This window comes from Megalobrama amblycephala, linkage group LG13 (genome assembly GCF_018812025.1).
Source record: "Megalobrama amblycephala isolate DHTTF-2021 linkage group LG13, ASM1881202v1, whole genome shotgun sequence".
Lineage (NCBI taxonomy): Eukaryota > Metazoa > Chordata > Actinopteri > Cypriniformes > Xenocyprididae > Megalobrama > Megalobrama amblycephala.
The window spans coordinates 16,732,951-16,748,601 of NC_063056.1; the positions used below are offsets into that span (position 1 = coordinate 16,732,951).

Consider the following 15,651-nt stretch of genomic DNA (forward strand, 5'->3'; position numbering starts at 1 on the left):
TTTCTCAGCCAAAATTGATGTGTGATTAATTGATTTGTGATTAATTAGATTAATTAATCGCCACATCATGTAGTTAAATAGATTTAAAAATTTAATCGCTTGACCATTTTTAATTTCTAGGTCACTATAAAATGTATTAAATTATAAAAATTGCAAATAGAAGCAGCATAACAATGCCATCGTAAATAGAGTTGAAGCGAGGTTCAGTTGTATACTGTATATTCAAGTATTTTATTGTGGTATGTGTAATGATGGACTGAGTGGAAGTGTTTGTGTTTCAGGGTTCAGCCAGAGGTGAAATGGAAACTGTCGAGTGCAGAGACCTACTCTAAGATGCGTCTGAAGCTGGTGCCCAACTACAACTTTGACTCCCATAGTGATGCCAGTGCACTGAGAGATAACATGGGTTAGTAGAACTGTGGAGAATGTGCCTGTACTGCAATCTGCAGTATTAATGAATGAATGATACTGAATAAATCATTAGGGAGTAAAAGATCTCAGAATGACTGCTGGTAAATTAACATTCTGAATTTGTTTCAACTCTTTATTTCAATTTTAAAAATCATCTCTCTCCACTTGAACTCTTTGTTATTTCAGTGTTAATGTTTATATGTTGGAGTTTTTGTTTTGTTTTTCCTGCAGGAGCCGATAGCCCTCGCAGCTCGACCGAGCCCATCCCTCTTGCTGTTGCCAAGGAAGCCAAAGTTAGTGACATGGAGGATGACAAACTAGAAGATGAGGAAATTGTCTTCCTTGATGAGTGAGTGTCCTACTGTAACTCTGCTCACTCATTTGCTTTGTTAAAAGGGATAGTTCACCCAAAAATGAAAATTCTGTCATTAATTATTCACCCTTATGTCGTTCCAAACCCGTAAGACTTGCGTTCATCTTCAGAACACAAATTAATTTTGTTGATGAAATCTGAGAGCTTTCTGTCCCTCCAAAGACTGCCACGCAACTGACACTTTGACACTTCAAAAAGTTCATAAAGAGATCCTAAAACTAATCCATATGAATTAAGTGGTTTAGTTCAAATTTTTCGAAGATGAACAAAGGTCTTACGGGTTTGGAATGACATGAGGGTGAGTAATTAATGACAGAATTTTCAGAAATAACCTTTTAAGTAAGTTCTCTAAACCAAGAGATCTAAATCAAACTTGTTGATGCCTAGAACCATCAAATATGAAGAACTCCATATAAGGGATTCTATTTACCTTGAAGTTTTAGTAATTTCCGTACATAAACTTTATCACTACTACTTATTTCAGGTTCAAATTTTCATTTTTCAAAACAAAGTCAGAGCAAAATCAACTGTTGCACGTCTCCAAGTAACACACAGTAGTGGTGTTTTGTTCCTAAGTGAATCAGTGTCTTTGAACGAATCAGTTTAGTAATGATTCAGCCCTTTTGGTGCCTGCAAAGACTTGAACAACTGGGTTTTGTGTGATCGAGCATATGTTTAGCAGGGTGTGTGTCATTCCTCAGGGCGGAAGAGGGCGAGGAGGAGAGCCAGAAAGAAAAGCTGGTGCTCTCAGAGGAGTGTGAGCTCATCACTATTGTTGCCGTGGTACCAGGTCGTCTGGAGGTCACAACACACCACCTGTACTTCTACGATGGCAGCAGTGAGAAAGAGGAGACAGAGGAAGGTGAGTTGCAGCCTCTTTTGTTTGTCATTGTTCACATAATGAATGTGTACACTCTACTGGTCAAATGTTTGGAATAATAGTCTCTTATGCTGCATTTATTTGATCAAAAATACAGTAAAAAAACATCAGTATTGTGAAATATTATTACAATTTAAAGTAACTGTTTTCTATTTTTAGTACATTTTAAAATGTAATTTATTCCTGTGATGCAAAGCTGAATTTTAAGCAGTCTTCAGTGTCACATGATGCTTCAGAAATCATTCTAATATACTGATTTGGTGCTCACTTAGATCAATTATTATATTATTATTGATTAATTAATATTGATGATTAGTAATGGTTCTTATTATCGCTACATTTTTTCAGGATTCTTTGATGAATAGAAGTTTCAAAAGAACATTTATTTTTAATAAAAGTGTTAATTTCTTTTCTTTTTTTCTTACGTACCCCAAACTTTTGAATGGTAGTGTATTACAGTTTCCACAAAAATACTAAACAGCATAAACTGTAATAATATATTGATAAAGAAATGTTTCTTGAGCAGCAAATCAGCATATTAGAATAATTTCTGAAGGATCATGTGACACTGAAGTCTGGAGTAATGATGTTAAAAATCCAGCTTTGCCACCAGAAGAATAAATTACATTTTAAAATATATTAAAATTGAAAACCGTTAGTTTAAATTGTTGTTTTTTTTTTACTATATTTTAGATTAAATGCAGTCTTGGTGAGCGTAAGAGACTTTCAAAAACTTTAAAGCATATTATTTCAAACTTTTGACCAGTAGTGTATTGGATGAGATATGATTCATGATTATAATATGTATGCTTTGGACTGCCCATCCAGGTATTGGGTTTGATTTCAAGAGGCCGTTGTCACAGCTAAGGGAGGTCCACCTGAGGCGATACAACCTGCGGAGATCAGCACTAGAGCTGTTCTTCATTGACCAGGCACACTACTTCATCAACTTCAGGAAGGGGGTGAGCTAGACAGACACAACTGTTGTACTGTAGGAGAGACTACAATGTAAAAGGACACATAGTAGATGGCCACAAGCATTGGTGGCATTTGAGGTATCAGTGTTTACATATTTGTTTGGGTTCTCCCACAGGTGCGAAACAAAGTCTACTCCAGGATCTTGGGACTCAGACCGCCCAATCTGTTCTACTTTGGTTCTCGATCTCCTCAGGAGCTCCTGAAAGCCTCCAACCTGACTCACGTACGTCTTATATGAAAGAAGGCTCATAGTGCCAATATTTTCCATTTTTGTGGGGAATTAAAAAGCATGCTTTCAGAAATATAGCTGTGTTTAGAGCCATGGCCAAGTGATTAGCACATACTCCAGACACGTTGAGTCTTGGTGCTTATATGGGAGATGCTGATTGCAATCTGTTCTGCATTGTGTCCCGATCCCATTCCTCCCTCTCTCCCCATAATTTCCTATTCCATCTGTATTGAATCTGCCAATAAAAACTGTTAAAAAGCCCAATAATAATAATAATAATAATAATGATAATAATAAAAACTATTGTTTATTTTTATTTTTGTTCCTTTTGCAGAGATGGGTTTGCAGAGAGATCTCCAATTTTGAATATTTGATGCAGCTCAACACCATTGCTGGTCGCACATACAATGATTTATCCCAGTATCCAGTGGTGAGTTCTCACAGAGCTAGCATTGTTTTTTGTTTTGTTTTTTATTTTGTGTTTTTGTTTAATTTTTTTTTCTTTTTGTTTTGTTTAAATTTCTATTTTTGTTTTTGTTTCAATTTTTGTGTTTTTGTTTTGTTCTATTTTTGTTTCATTTCAATTTGTTTTGTTTTTTGTTTCATTTTTTGTTTTTTTGTGCTATGTAGTATCGCGGGTAAGTTGGAGCTTACCTAGTTTTTCGGCTGATTCTAATGATGTATTTTATTTTTTATTTTGTTTAGTTTTTTTCAATCATAACTTTATTTCATTTTTTTTTTTTAAATGTTTATATAACACTTTACATATACATTTAATAGTAAATATACATTTAAAATCAATTTTGCTGAAAAATCTAAATGTGCATGACAGACACTTCTGGTGTTGTTAATGGATATTGTACGAGTCACACGGGCCTTCTCTTTTCTTCATGCCCATGTGTTTATTCTCAGTTCCCCTGGGTGTTGTGTGACTACACGTCTGCTGAATTGGATCTGGAAGACCCAGCAGTTTTCAGAGATCTGTCCAAACCCATTGGTGTTGTCAACTCTCGCCATGCACAGAACGTCAGGGAGAAGTGAGACAACCTTGCGGTCCTTATTGTAGAATTCTCATTATCAAAAGAATGTGTATGACAAAACTAGAAGGATAACACGGATGGATAACAATACCTCAAGTCAATATCTATATATCTGATTTATAAATAGATTTAAATGAGGAAATTATAACAGTTTGATCTTTAATAAGATAAAGCAGTGTAATGTAGAATGTTTTGTCTTTCAGCTAACTTGCTATGTGTCTTGTTGTTGTTTGAATAGGTATGAGAGTTTTGAGGACCCAACAGGCACTATCGATAAGTTCCATTATGGCACACACTACTCTAATGCTGCCGGTGTCATGCACTACATGATCCGCACAGAGCCCTTCACCTCATTACATATACAGCTCCAGAGCGGCAAGTAAGACACACACAATCACGCACACACCAGTGCAGTCTTACCACTGGGCAAATGCTGCAAGCTAATGACAGGGGAATCCAATCCTGCTCCTGGGGGCCTTCTGAGTTTAGCTCAAACACACCTGAACCACCTTATCAAGGTCTTCAAGATTAACTTTCAGGAAAGTGTGTTGGGGCAGGTTGGAGCTAAACTCTTTAGGATGTTGGCGGTTCAAGAGCAGCATTGGACACCCCTGCTCAAGGGTGTGCTTAATTTTGCTTTGGGCCACATTGGAATTTCAGGATTTTTTTGTATAACTGAAGACTTTTATTCATTCCAAGGATTGTTACAAATGTACAAAGGTAAATTTAACTCATAAGTAAGCAATAAGGTACTCGAGGCTAGTACTGTATTCGCATCGTGCGAATACAGCACTAGCCTCGAGTACCTTATTGCTTTTATATAACGGTTGCCACACAATACAAATATTAAAGCCAAAAATATGTATTAATGTAACTTTCATGAAGTAAACTTTAACTAAAAGCCTTCCTTCCGCCGGAAAAAATAGTCCCTGACCGTGAACAGCAACAGAAGTTACATTATTACGCCATTAGATGGCGGCAAAGGCTGTCTTTATGATAGTGTCAGTCAGTAGCGAAGACTTTTACATTGAAAAGACTAAATTGTTGTGAACACAGAACAAGACGCAACTGACAAATGCTTTGACTAGCGCTGTCAGTCATGGGAAAACCCCTGAACTGTTAAAAGGACAGGATAATACATCGGACATTTAAACAGATTTTTTATTATGAACATAGGACTGACCTGAGGGAAAATACTAAATCTGAATGCAGGAAATAAACTCGCTCACTCAATCTCTTTCTCACAATACTCTTCTACATAATACAGTAGCTTCAATGAACAATATCAATTGAGAACATACATAACATACATATGTAATAATTGAGAATGTACATAAACTACGTTGCTAAGGGTGTTGGGTAGTGATACACACAACCGTTGGGTGAAGCGGTCATAGCCGTGTTTGACCAATCAGAATCAAGGACAGGAACTGACCATTTTATAAATCTTTATAATATTATTAAAGAGGCCATATTATGCCCTTTTACAAAGTCTTGATTTTGTTTTTGGGGTCTGCTAGAATAGGATTTCATGCTTGAATGTGAGAAAAAAACAAAACAAAAAAAACAACATCATTTTATTTCACATATTTTACATTGTTGTAGCACCTCTCTTCCAAGTCTGTCTGAAACACTCCGTTTAGTCTCTATGAAGCCCCTCCTTCTGAAAAGCGCAATGTGCTCTGATTGATCAACTGGACCAATGTGTTGTGATTGGTCAACCACTTCGAGCATGTTTCGGAAATGTCACGACCCTTACTATAACCACTAGTTTCAACACAATACAAATGCAACTCAACCAGGCCTTGCCCCTTTTTTTGCACATGCCTTAGGAGGGAATTATTTAAATAAGTAATAATGTGGTGTGTACATTCCCGGAAGAAAACTAAAGAAATCGAGGCATTTCAGGGTGTTCAGAACAGTGCTTACTGATATAGAGAATAACTCACTTTGGAGTGGACTTTGTGTTTTGTAACTTTGCAGAGCTAAAGAGAGTTAAAAATGTAAAAAAAGCATAATAGGTCCTTTTTAAATAAAATCCCAAGTACAAATCTAATTGATCATTTAAGTAAGATTGATGGCTTTTACACTCCAAAACTATAAAACTAAGTATCCATGCAGGAATGTAGATAACCAACATCAAATTATAAATGTTATAAATATTTATAATATTATAAATATTGTAAATAAAAGATCATGTTTGTTGGCACTCCTTAGTAATGACCACTAGGTTGCAGTGTTGTTTACCTGACGGTTTTTAAGTAATCATGCGCATTGTCATATGCCTGGGCTGTTCTTATGCGAGTGATTGTTTGTGTGTTTAGGTTTGATTGTGCCGATAGGCAGTTTCATTCAGTAGCAGCAGCGTGGCAGGCGCGAATGGAGAGTCCAGCTGACGTGAAGGAGCTCATCCCAGAGTTCTTCTACTTCCCAGAGTTCCTGCAGAACATGAACGGTCAGTGTGTCGATGATGAAAAGCACACTGCCAATGAAATATGTTAAATGAATGGATTTTGAACTGTATTATGTCATGTGTGCAGGTTTTGATCTGGGCTGCTTGCAAATGAATCAGGAGATGGTCAATGACGTGTTGCTTCCCCCCTGGGCGTCTTCGCGTGAAGACTTCATCAGGAAACACCGAAAAGCCTTGGTGTGGATACTGACACAATGCTCAACACACTGATTTCAGAACATTTGCTAAACAAAACTATGCAATCTACTATAACTAATGTTGTCTTATAAATATCCAGTAAGCGAGTCCAATGTTTCAGTAGGTTCTGCAGGTTGAACATTGAACCTGGTGCTGCAGGTTCAATGGCTTAATGGAAAAAATGCTTTTAAAACATGCACACTCTTTTGTTCTTCATCTGACACACACTCTCCTTGTGTATCTGTGTGTTTAAAGGAGAGTGAGCATGTGTCTGCTCACCTGCACGAGTGGATAGATCTCATATTCGGGTGTAAGCAGCGAGGACCTGAAGCAGTGGAGGCTCTTAATGTCTTCTACTACTGCACTTATGAGGGTAAGAGGCCTCTTATGAGTTCAGATTGGTTTAAACATGTTCCTGCATGGAAAATATGACTGATCGGTGTGTGTTTTGGCTGTCAGGTGCCGTGGATCTGGACGCCATAGCTAATGAGACCGAGCGCAAGGCCCTGGAAGGCATCATCAGCAACTTTGGCCAAACGCCCTGTCAGCTTCTCAAGGTGGGACATCAGACAGATGTTTCCATCTCTAGTCAGCATAAGCTTAATTATACTTGAGCTACCTGGTCTGCACAGTGTTATCTTTTAAATGCTATTATAGTTTTTAATAATATTTTGAATTAAATTATAAATTTGCATTTTTATATTTTCAGTTTTCATTTTCATTTTAGTTTAATTCTTAGTTTTTGTCATTTTATTAGGTTGTTTTTTTATATTACTGTTTAGGTTTAATTCATTTTAATTTTGGTTTTAGTTTTTATGTATTTCCGTTTAAACATTTTAGCTTCGACTTAAACTTATTTCGGTTAGCTTTTCATCCAATATTGGTAACACTTTATAATAAAGTTCCATTTATTACCTTTAGTTAAAGAGATAGTTCACCCAAAAATGAAAATTCTGTCTTCATTTACTCACCCTCAAGTTGTTCCAAATCTGTATGATTTTTTTTGTTCAGTTGAACACAAAAGAAGAATATGGCTAACCAAACAGTTGATGTGCCCGATTGACTATGGAAGTCAATGGGTCCCATCAACTGTTAGGTTGTTTATTGATGTTAGTTAATGCATTAACTAATGTTAACTAATGGGACCTTATTGTAAGTGTAAGTGTCTAAGTGTTACCATAATATTTATATATTATTTCAGCATTATTTCAGTTAACAAAAATGCTTTTAATAGTTTGTCTTAGTAAAAACCTTGGGTCTGAAGGCATTTGTGTAATGTATTGTGTGTAATATGGTACAATGAAACCTCTGTGTGTTATTCAGGAGCCTCATCCTCCCCGTATGTCAGCAGAGAACGCATTTAGGCGGCAGGCCCGCCTGGACATTTTACCCCCTAACCTGTTTGATCAGCTCAGTAAACTCCGATCTTTTAAGGAGGTAAGTCCAAATTAATCAGTATTGTGAATATTGTGGTGAAATGGCAGTTTTTGAGCACTATGCGCTAATAATTTGAGTTTGATATAAGGAGATTGTTTTATGAAACTGATTTGTGTCGTGATTGTTTTTGATGTTGTTTTTGTGTAGGTGGTGAGTGATGGTCTGCCGTTAGTGCAAGCCGTGGTGCCCAGAAACCAAACCCGCTCTTTTATCATCCCAGGTTCTGACATACTGGTAAGATTATTTCACAGTGCACTAATATTTGAGTAGGATGAACCAATCGCTTAGACCAGGAGCTTTGGTGCTTTTCCACTGCATAGGACGGCTCGGTATGGAACGGTACGGATTGTTTAAATAGTACCACCTTGGTGGAGGTTCCAAGTGAGCCGAACCGATACTAAATGTCACTAATTGGTCAGAAAGAAATCCAGCGTCATTGGATTTGAAACACGAGACACCAAACCCGCTAGATTTAAATAGTCAGTAACATCCACCGCAGTATCATTTGTTCGTGAAACGACTTGCTTTAATGCACGCAACTTGACAAAAGAAGTGGCTGTATCGTGGTCAGTGGACGAGGAGCAGATCCACGGCACTAAAGGTGGCGCAACTATACGATCAGTCTATAATCCCACCCACTTTGAAGCAGTACTAACTGCAATGGAAAAGCAAAACAAAAGTAAAGCGAGCCGTGCCGTTCTGTTCTGAGCCAAGCCTAGTAGTACCATGCAGTGGAAAAGTGCCATTGGAGGGTGCAAGAGGGTGCTAGATCAGTGGTTCCCAATCAAGGGGCCCAGGGGCCATTAGGGGGCCTGAAGATGACATAAAATGATGTAAAATAAGACAAAAAACAAGTCTTTTTATAATAAATCAAAATTTCCTTGTTATTCCAAGCTCTAATAGTTGTGAATACAACATATTTTTTTAAAAATGCTTATGCAGTTATGAACAGCTGGGTACTAATGAGGGGCCTTGAGAACCACTGTGGGAGTCTGAGGAAAATTTGAGAGGAAAAAAAGTTTTTGTGGCTATTGTTAAATATGCAAAATTGATCATAATTTTAAAATAATGCAGTATTTTTAATTCTATTTTCAAAAGACTGTTAACAACTTTAGTTTTTTACAGTATGAAATAAAAAAAAATTGTTTTAAAAAAATTTGTTTTAGTTTTAGCATTTCTGTCTATAGCAGCTCACTGAGGATCAAAATTCTTGGTAAAACTGCTTTGGAATGATATTTATTGGAAAAGTATTATACACATAAATTTGAATTTAATTAAATATGTTACTCTTAAGGTTTATACAATAAACATTACTCTAACAGATAACGTAAAACTAAATAAATATTTTCCAGATATTCTATTAATTTCAGTACAGTGACGATATAGAAGTTCTAAAATGATCTTCTTATTATCTGTTTTGAAAATTCGTTGATTAATAGAAAGATCAAAACAACAGAATTTATTTGACATTTGTAACACTATAAATGTCTTTACTCTCAGTTTTGATCAATTTAATTCATTCATTTGTAATGTAGTAATTTCTTAAAAAAAAAAAAAAAAAAAACTGACCTCAAACATTTGAATGGTAGTGTAGCTGCATTTATATTTTAGGAAGGGGGCTCCTTACAAATGGTTCATCGTATTTGTGGGTCTTTGACATCAATAAATCTGTGTTCACATTGTCCGATTTTGGGATTGACAATAGGTGTGAGTCTCGAAATGTCTCGTTCACACAGCAACTTACAGTAGTGTCTCGAATACTGTCTGTATGAATGGGAGTCAAGGCTGTATTCTCTTACCAGTAACCATAAGTAATAACAAAGATGGCGATGTTCATTAAACTGAAAAGTCTTATCACTTTTGACACGACGAGACGAATGAGCATTTGCGTCATGTGTAGAACACAAAACTGACATGAGGAGAACAGTGACTGGATCTAAAACCTTCAGATAACACACAGCTCATATCTCCGTCGCTATAAGTTACCGAAACCACACACTAAATCCCGCAACACACGGTAGACACACGTTGCGCAGAGAGTCTCTCGCACTGTATGACTTGACAGACAACAGGTTGTCCAGTCCGGTTCCGTTCACACAGTGCAGATTTTCAGAGAATGCGGTTGTGAGTCCTGAAAATTTACTTAATGTGGTTTTCACTCGCATAAATGACCGAACTGTGTGTGAACGTAACCTTATTGAGTACTCAAATACAGGACTGACAACCATACTCTCTTTCTGCTGCTGTGTGAATGTGGCCTAAGTTTGTCGAAGAACAGATATCTGCATCTGAATGAGTTTTGAATGGCCTTTGTCCTGTTTCTAAGGTGACAGTGAGTGCTAATGGAATGATAGGCACTCATAGCTGGCTGCCCTATGACAAGAACATAGCTAATTACTTCACCTTCACCAGAGACCCCTCTGTGAGCAACCCAAAGTAAGTTTGAACAAGCACAAATATTTAGTATGAGCACATTATATAACCATGTGCAGAGACTTTTGGTCAGTGATGTCATACAGTCTTAAAGACAAGGTTTTGTTTAGCCAGAAAGTAATTTTTATGGTGACAACACTGGTTCTTGGACAAATAATCAAAAGCTTTATAGAAGCATATAAACAGCATTAAGCTCTGGTGGTTTGGCCGCTTTCATCTCTATGAATGTTCTTCAGTCAAATTGAGCCCTTTGTAGTAAAAAGCTAATTTGTTTTGCCAAGCCTTTCTTGTTATTTATGAGTGGTTCGCTAACATGTGTCGAATCTGATGCTTAAACACAACATTGATCTATTTCAAATGTTCTCCCACTGTTCCTGCTGACAAGTTTAGTTCCGTTTGTTGGTACTAACCTTTTGTTTGATCTGTTTTTAGGACCCAGCGGTTCCTCAGCGGGCCGTTCTCCCCAGGGGTGGAAATCGGCTCCCAGGTGCTGGTGGTGTCCAGTGACGGGCGTCTGCTGTTCAGCGGGGGGCACTGGGACAGCAGCCTGCGGGTCACTATGTTAGGCAAGGCCAAGCTGGTGGGCAGGATCTGCCGTCACATAGGTGAGAGCCGTCTGTCCGACGTAGACGAACCAAAATAGTACCACTGAGGCAAGACGCAGCTGTAGGCGTTAGAATGAGCTTGATGGAGCTAAATTCTAAATAAATTGAGACACAGCAGAGATGTTCATCGAATCTTTTGTGCTGAAACTGAACAATTAATAACTATCAGCTCCCTCTTGATTTAAACCATACAGGCGACGCATGGTGCAAATTGCTGTTTACATAATGCATTTGATTATGAATGCATGTCGTGATGGCTAATTAATATGATTTTTTGCGGGGTATAGATGTGGTCACATGCCTGGCTTTGGATCTCTGTGGTATCTACCTCATCTCTGGCTCACGGGACACCACCTGCATGGTGTGGCAGGTCCTACAGCAGGTTTGCTAACACTAAATACTTGTACTTTAGTACCAAGTTAGTACAAAAATAAAATTATCCTAGTCTTTGTTCTATATCAGAAGTACATAGGTGTACTGACTCAATTCGATACCCATTTCCTTGTCTCACTGACAGACAGCTGCTTTTGAACACTTGTGTGCCCATGTGAAGGGCGCCCGAACCGCTTCATATATCATGATGCGTCGTCATGAGATTTTTTTTTTTTTTACTTCTTGGTCAAAATGTCCAAAAGTCAATATTTAAAAAAAAAAAAAAAAAAATATATATATATATATATATATATATATATATATATATATATATATATATATATATATATATACAGTACAGTCCAAAAGTTTGGAACCACTAAGATTTTTAATGTTTTTAAAAGAAGTTTCGTCTGCTCACCAAGGCTACATTTATTTAATTAAAAATACAGTAAAAACAGTAATATTGTGAAATATTATTACAATTTAAAATTACTGTTTTCTATTTGAATATATTTCACAAAGTAATTTATTCCTGTGATGGCAAAGCTGAATTTTCAGCATCGTTACTCCAGTCTTCAGTGTCACATGATCCTTCAGAAATCATTCTAATATGCTGATCTGCTGCTCAAGAAACATTTAATGTGTACAATTGTACAAAATATTTGTGTACAATATTTTTTTTCAGGATTATTTGATGAATAGAAAGTTCAAAAGAACAGTGTTTATCTGAAATCTAATCTTTTGTAACATTATAAATGTCTTTACTGCCACTTTTGATTGATTTAATGCATCCTTGCTGAATAAAAGTATTCATTTCTTTAATTTCTTTTCAAAAAAATAAAAATAAAAATTCTTACTGACCCCAAACTTTTGAACGGTAGTGTATAATGCTACAGAAGCTTTGTATTTCAGATAAATGCTGTTCTTTTGAACTTTCTATTCATCAAGGAATCCTGAAAAAAAAAGTACACAACTGTTTTCAACATTGAAAATAATCATAAATGTTTATTGAGCAGCAAATCAGCATATTAGAATGATTTCTGAAGGATCATGTGACACTGAAGACTGGAGTAACGATGCTGAAAATTCAGCTTTGCATCACAGGAATAAATTACTTTGTCAAATATATTTAAATAGTACACAGTTATGTTAAATTGTAATAATATTTCACAATATTACTGTTTTTTTATTAAATAAATGTAGCCTTGGTGAGCAGACGAAACTTCTTTTAAAAACATTAAAAATCTTAGTGGTTCCAAACTTTTGGACTGTACTGTGTATATATATATATATATATATATATATATATATATATATATATATATATATATATATATATATACATACACACACATACACACACACACATACACACACATACACACACACACACACACACACACATTAAATTGATCAAAAGTGACAGTAAAGACATTTAAGCATTATTTAAGCACAAGCATTAATTACATTATTTTTATTTTTTTGTTTTATTTTAATTTGTTAATATTTATTTTGATATTTAACTTTTTAATAATAGTGTGTTTAGTAGCATATTTATTTTTGCTGTTTTCAAGATGTGTTAATTTACTGATATGCTGAATTTTCTTCACTTTATATCACTGTTATGAGTTATCGTACTGTTCAGAAGTTTGGAGTCAGTCCGATTTTTTTTAATTATTAAATAAAATATTAATGTATTAAATAAAATAATGCAGCAAGGATGCCTTAAGTGATCAAAAGTGACAGTAAAGACATTTGATTTCATAATATTAGAAAGATTTCGATTCCAAATAAATGTTTTTGGTTTTTTTATTCATCAAAGAATCCAGAAAACAATGTATCATGGTTTCCACAAAAATATTAAGCAGCACAAAGTTTTTCAGCTGTAATAATAATAAGAAATATTTCTTCAGCACCAAATCAGCATATTAAAATGATTAGAATGACCTGAGGAGTAATGATGCTAAAAATTCAGCTTTGACATCACAGGAATAAATTACATTTTAAAATATATTAAAATAGAAAACAAGTATTTTAAATTGTAATAATATTTCACAATATTACTGCTTTTACTGTATTTTTGATCAAATAAATGCAGCCTTGGTGAGCAGAAGAGACTTAAAAGCAAAACAAAAAATCGTACTGACCTCAAAATGTTTGAATGGTAATGTATATAATAATAGTCGGAACTACAGCATGATTATATAATATAACTTGTGATTAAATCAGAATATATTCTTTGATTACCTTAGGGTGGTTTCTCTAGCGGTCTGTCTCCACGGCCCGTACAGGTGCTCTGTGGACATGATCAAGAGGTCACGTGCGTCGCCATCAGCACTGAGTTGGATATGGCGCTCTCAGGGTCAAAGGTCAGTTTAAATCAGGCCATTTTTGAAACGTCCCTTCAGGAGTTGAATTTTATTGCATTGCCATCAGGGTTGATGAGTTTTCTCTCACTTGCTCTCTTTGTCTCTCGTTCAGGATGGCACAGTAATCATGCACAGTGTGCGTCGTGGACAGTACCTGCGGACCCTGAGACCACCGTGTGAGAGCTGCCTTCCTGCCCCTGTAGCACAGCTGGAGGTCGGCATGGAGGGACACATAGTGGCACAGACCGTTATGGAGGGCCGCTCAGCCGGAAAGGTGCTGATTGATTGATTGCAGACCACTAAACACTGTTTATCAAAAGAAGCAAGTCATCACTGTCGGGGGGAAACCTCATATTTCCATTTTCTGCCTTTTTTTTTTTTCATAAACCATTACTAAAAGTTGCCCTTTATGTCTGTCTGTGGGTTTTATAAATATCTAACCAATGAAAAGTATTAAATAGAGCTTCTGACTAAACCTCATAAATCCAATGGATTCTCAAACTGTCTGTTAAACCTCATAACTACACCCGCCTCAATCTTGAGTGAGTGCCAAACACAGTTTAGACCATCTAAGGTCCAGGGTAAATAAAGAACTGGTTCTTTGAATAAGTACATAAGTTCTCTTTACACAACAAACACTATATATATGAAGGCTAATGTGTTAGTTATTTTAGGAGTGGAGAAGAGTCTTAATCTAGCATTTGTAATCGAGTTATAGCCAGTACTGTCTTAAATACTCTGTCCTTAGCACTTCAATAGGATTTTGGCCAAATAACAACAAAAAAAACTGAGCACCCACATAGCTACAATAAACTTGTAAGTTTATGAAAACGTAATGCGATGCACTTACTGCCTCAGATGCGGCCATTCTAATGACGGACAAAACACGTATGTCTGAAATGCACTGGTCAAAAACCTCTTAAAGGTGCCCTAGAACTTTTTTTAAAAAGATGTAATATAAGTCTAAGGTGTCCCCTGAATGTGTCTGTGAAGTTTCAGCTCAAAATACCTCTACTACTGGCCCTTTAATTCTCGTGCTCCACGTCCACGGAGCTCGCGCTTGCCTTGAACAGTGCATAAACAAAGTTCACACAGCTAATATAACCCTCAAATGGATCTTTACAAAGTGTTCGGCATGCATGCGTCGGATTATGTGAGTATTGTATACTGTTATATTGTTTACATTGATTCTGAATGAGTTTGAGGCTATATGCTCCGTGGCTAACGGCTAATGCTACACTGTTGGAGAGATTCATAAAGAATGAAGTTGTGTTTATGAATTATACAGACTGCAAGTGTTTAAAAATGAAAATAGCGACGGCTCTCTTGTCTCCGTGAATACAGTAAGAAACGATGGTAACTTTAACCACATTTAACAGTACATTAGCAACATGCTAACGAAACATTTAGAAAGACAATTTACAAATATCACTAAAAATATCATGATATCATGGATCATGTCAGTTATTATTGCTCCATCTGCCATTTTTCGCTATTGTTCTTGCTTGCTTACCTAGTCTATTGATTCAGCTGTGCACATCCAGACGTTACTGCCTGCCCTTGTCTAATGCCTTTCATAATGTTGGGAACATGGGCTGGCATATGCAAATACTGGGGCGTACACCCCGACTGTTACGTAACAGTCGGTGTTATGTTGAGATTCGCCTGTTCTTCGGAGGTCTTTTAAACAAATGAGATTTATATAAGGAGGAGGAAACAATGGAGTTTGAGACTCCATTTGAGACAATGTATGTCATTTCCATGTACTGAACTCTTGTTATTCAGCTATGCCAAGATAAATTCAATTTTTCATTCGAGGGCACCTTTAACTTTATTTGAGCTTGATTTTGGTAACATTTTAATAATATAGT

At 36.2% G+C, this 15,651-nt stretch overlaps 1 protein-coding gene across 1 annotated transcript in view; it reads left to right on the forward strand.

Annotated features, from left to right (window-relative positions):
• The window catches only part of nbeal2 (neurobeachin-like 2), a 94,163-nt gene that overhangs the window by 74,653 nt on the left and 3,859 nt on the right, over nt 1-15,651 (forward strand). Inside the window, 19 exon segments of the mRNA XM_048153685.1 lie at nt 282-406; nt 643-760; nt 1,486-1,646; nt 2,493-2,626; nt 2,758-2,865; nt 3,206-3,301; nt 3,784-3,908; nt 4,150-4,290; nt 6,236-6,366; nt 6,452-6,561; nt 6,817-6,934; nt 7,021-7,118; nt 7,885-7,998; nt 8,146-8,232; nt 10,325-10,434; nt 10,864-11,036; nt 11,324-11,418; nt 13,664-13,780; nt 13,893-14,054. Of these exon segments, the coding sequence (XP_048009642.1) occupies nt 282-406; nt 643-760; nt 1,486-1,646; nt 2,493-2,626; nt 2,758-2,865; nt 3,206-3,301; nt 3,784-3,908; nt 4,150-4,290; nt 6,236-6,366; nt 6,452-6,561; nt 6,817-6,934; nt 7,021-7,118; nt 7,885-7,998; nt 8,146-8,232; nt 10,325-10,434; nt 10,864-11,036; nt 11,324-11,418; nt 13,664-13,780; nt 13,893-14,054 (2,323 nt within the window).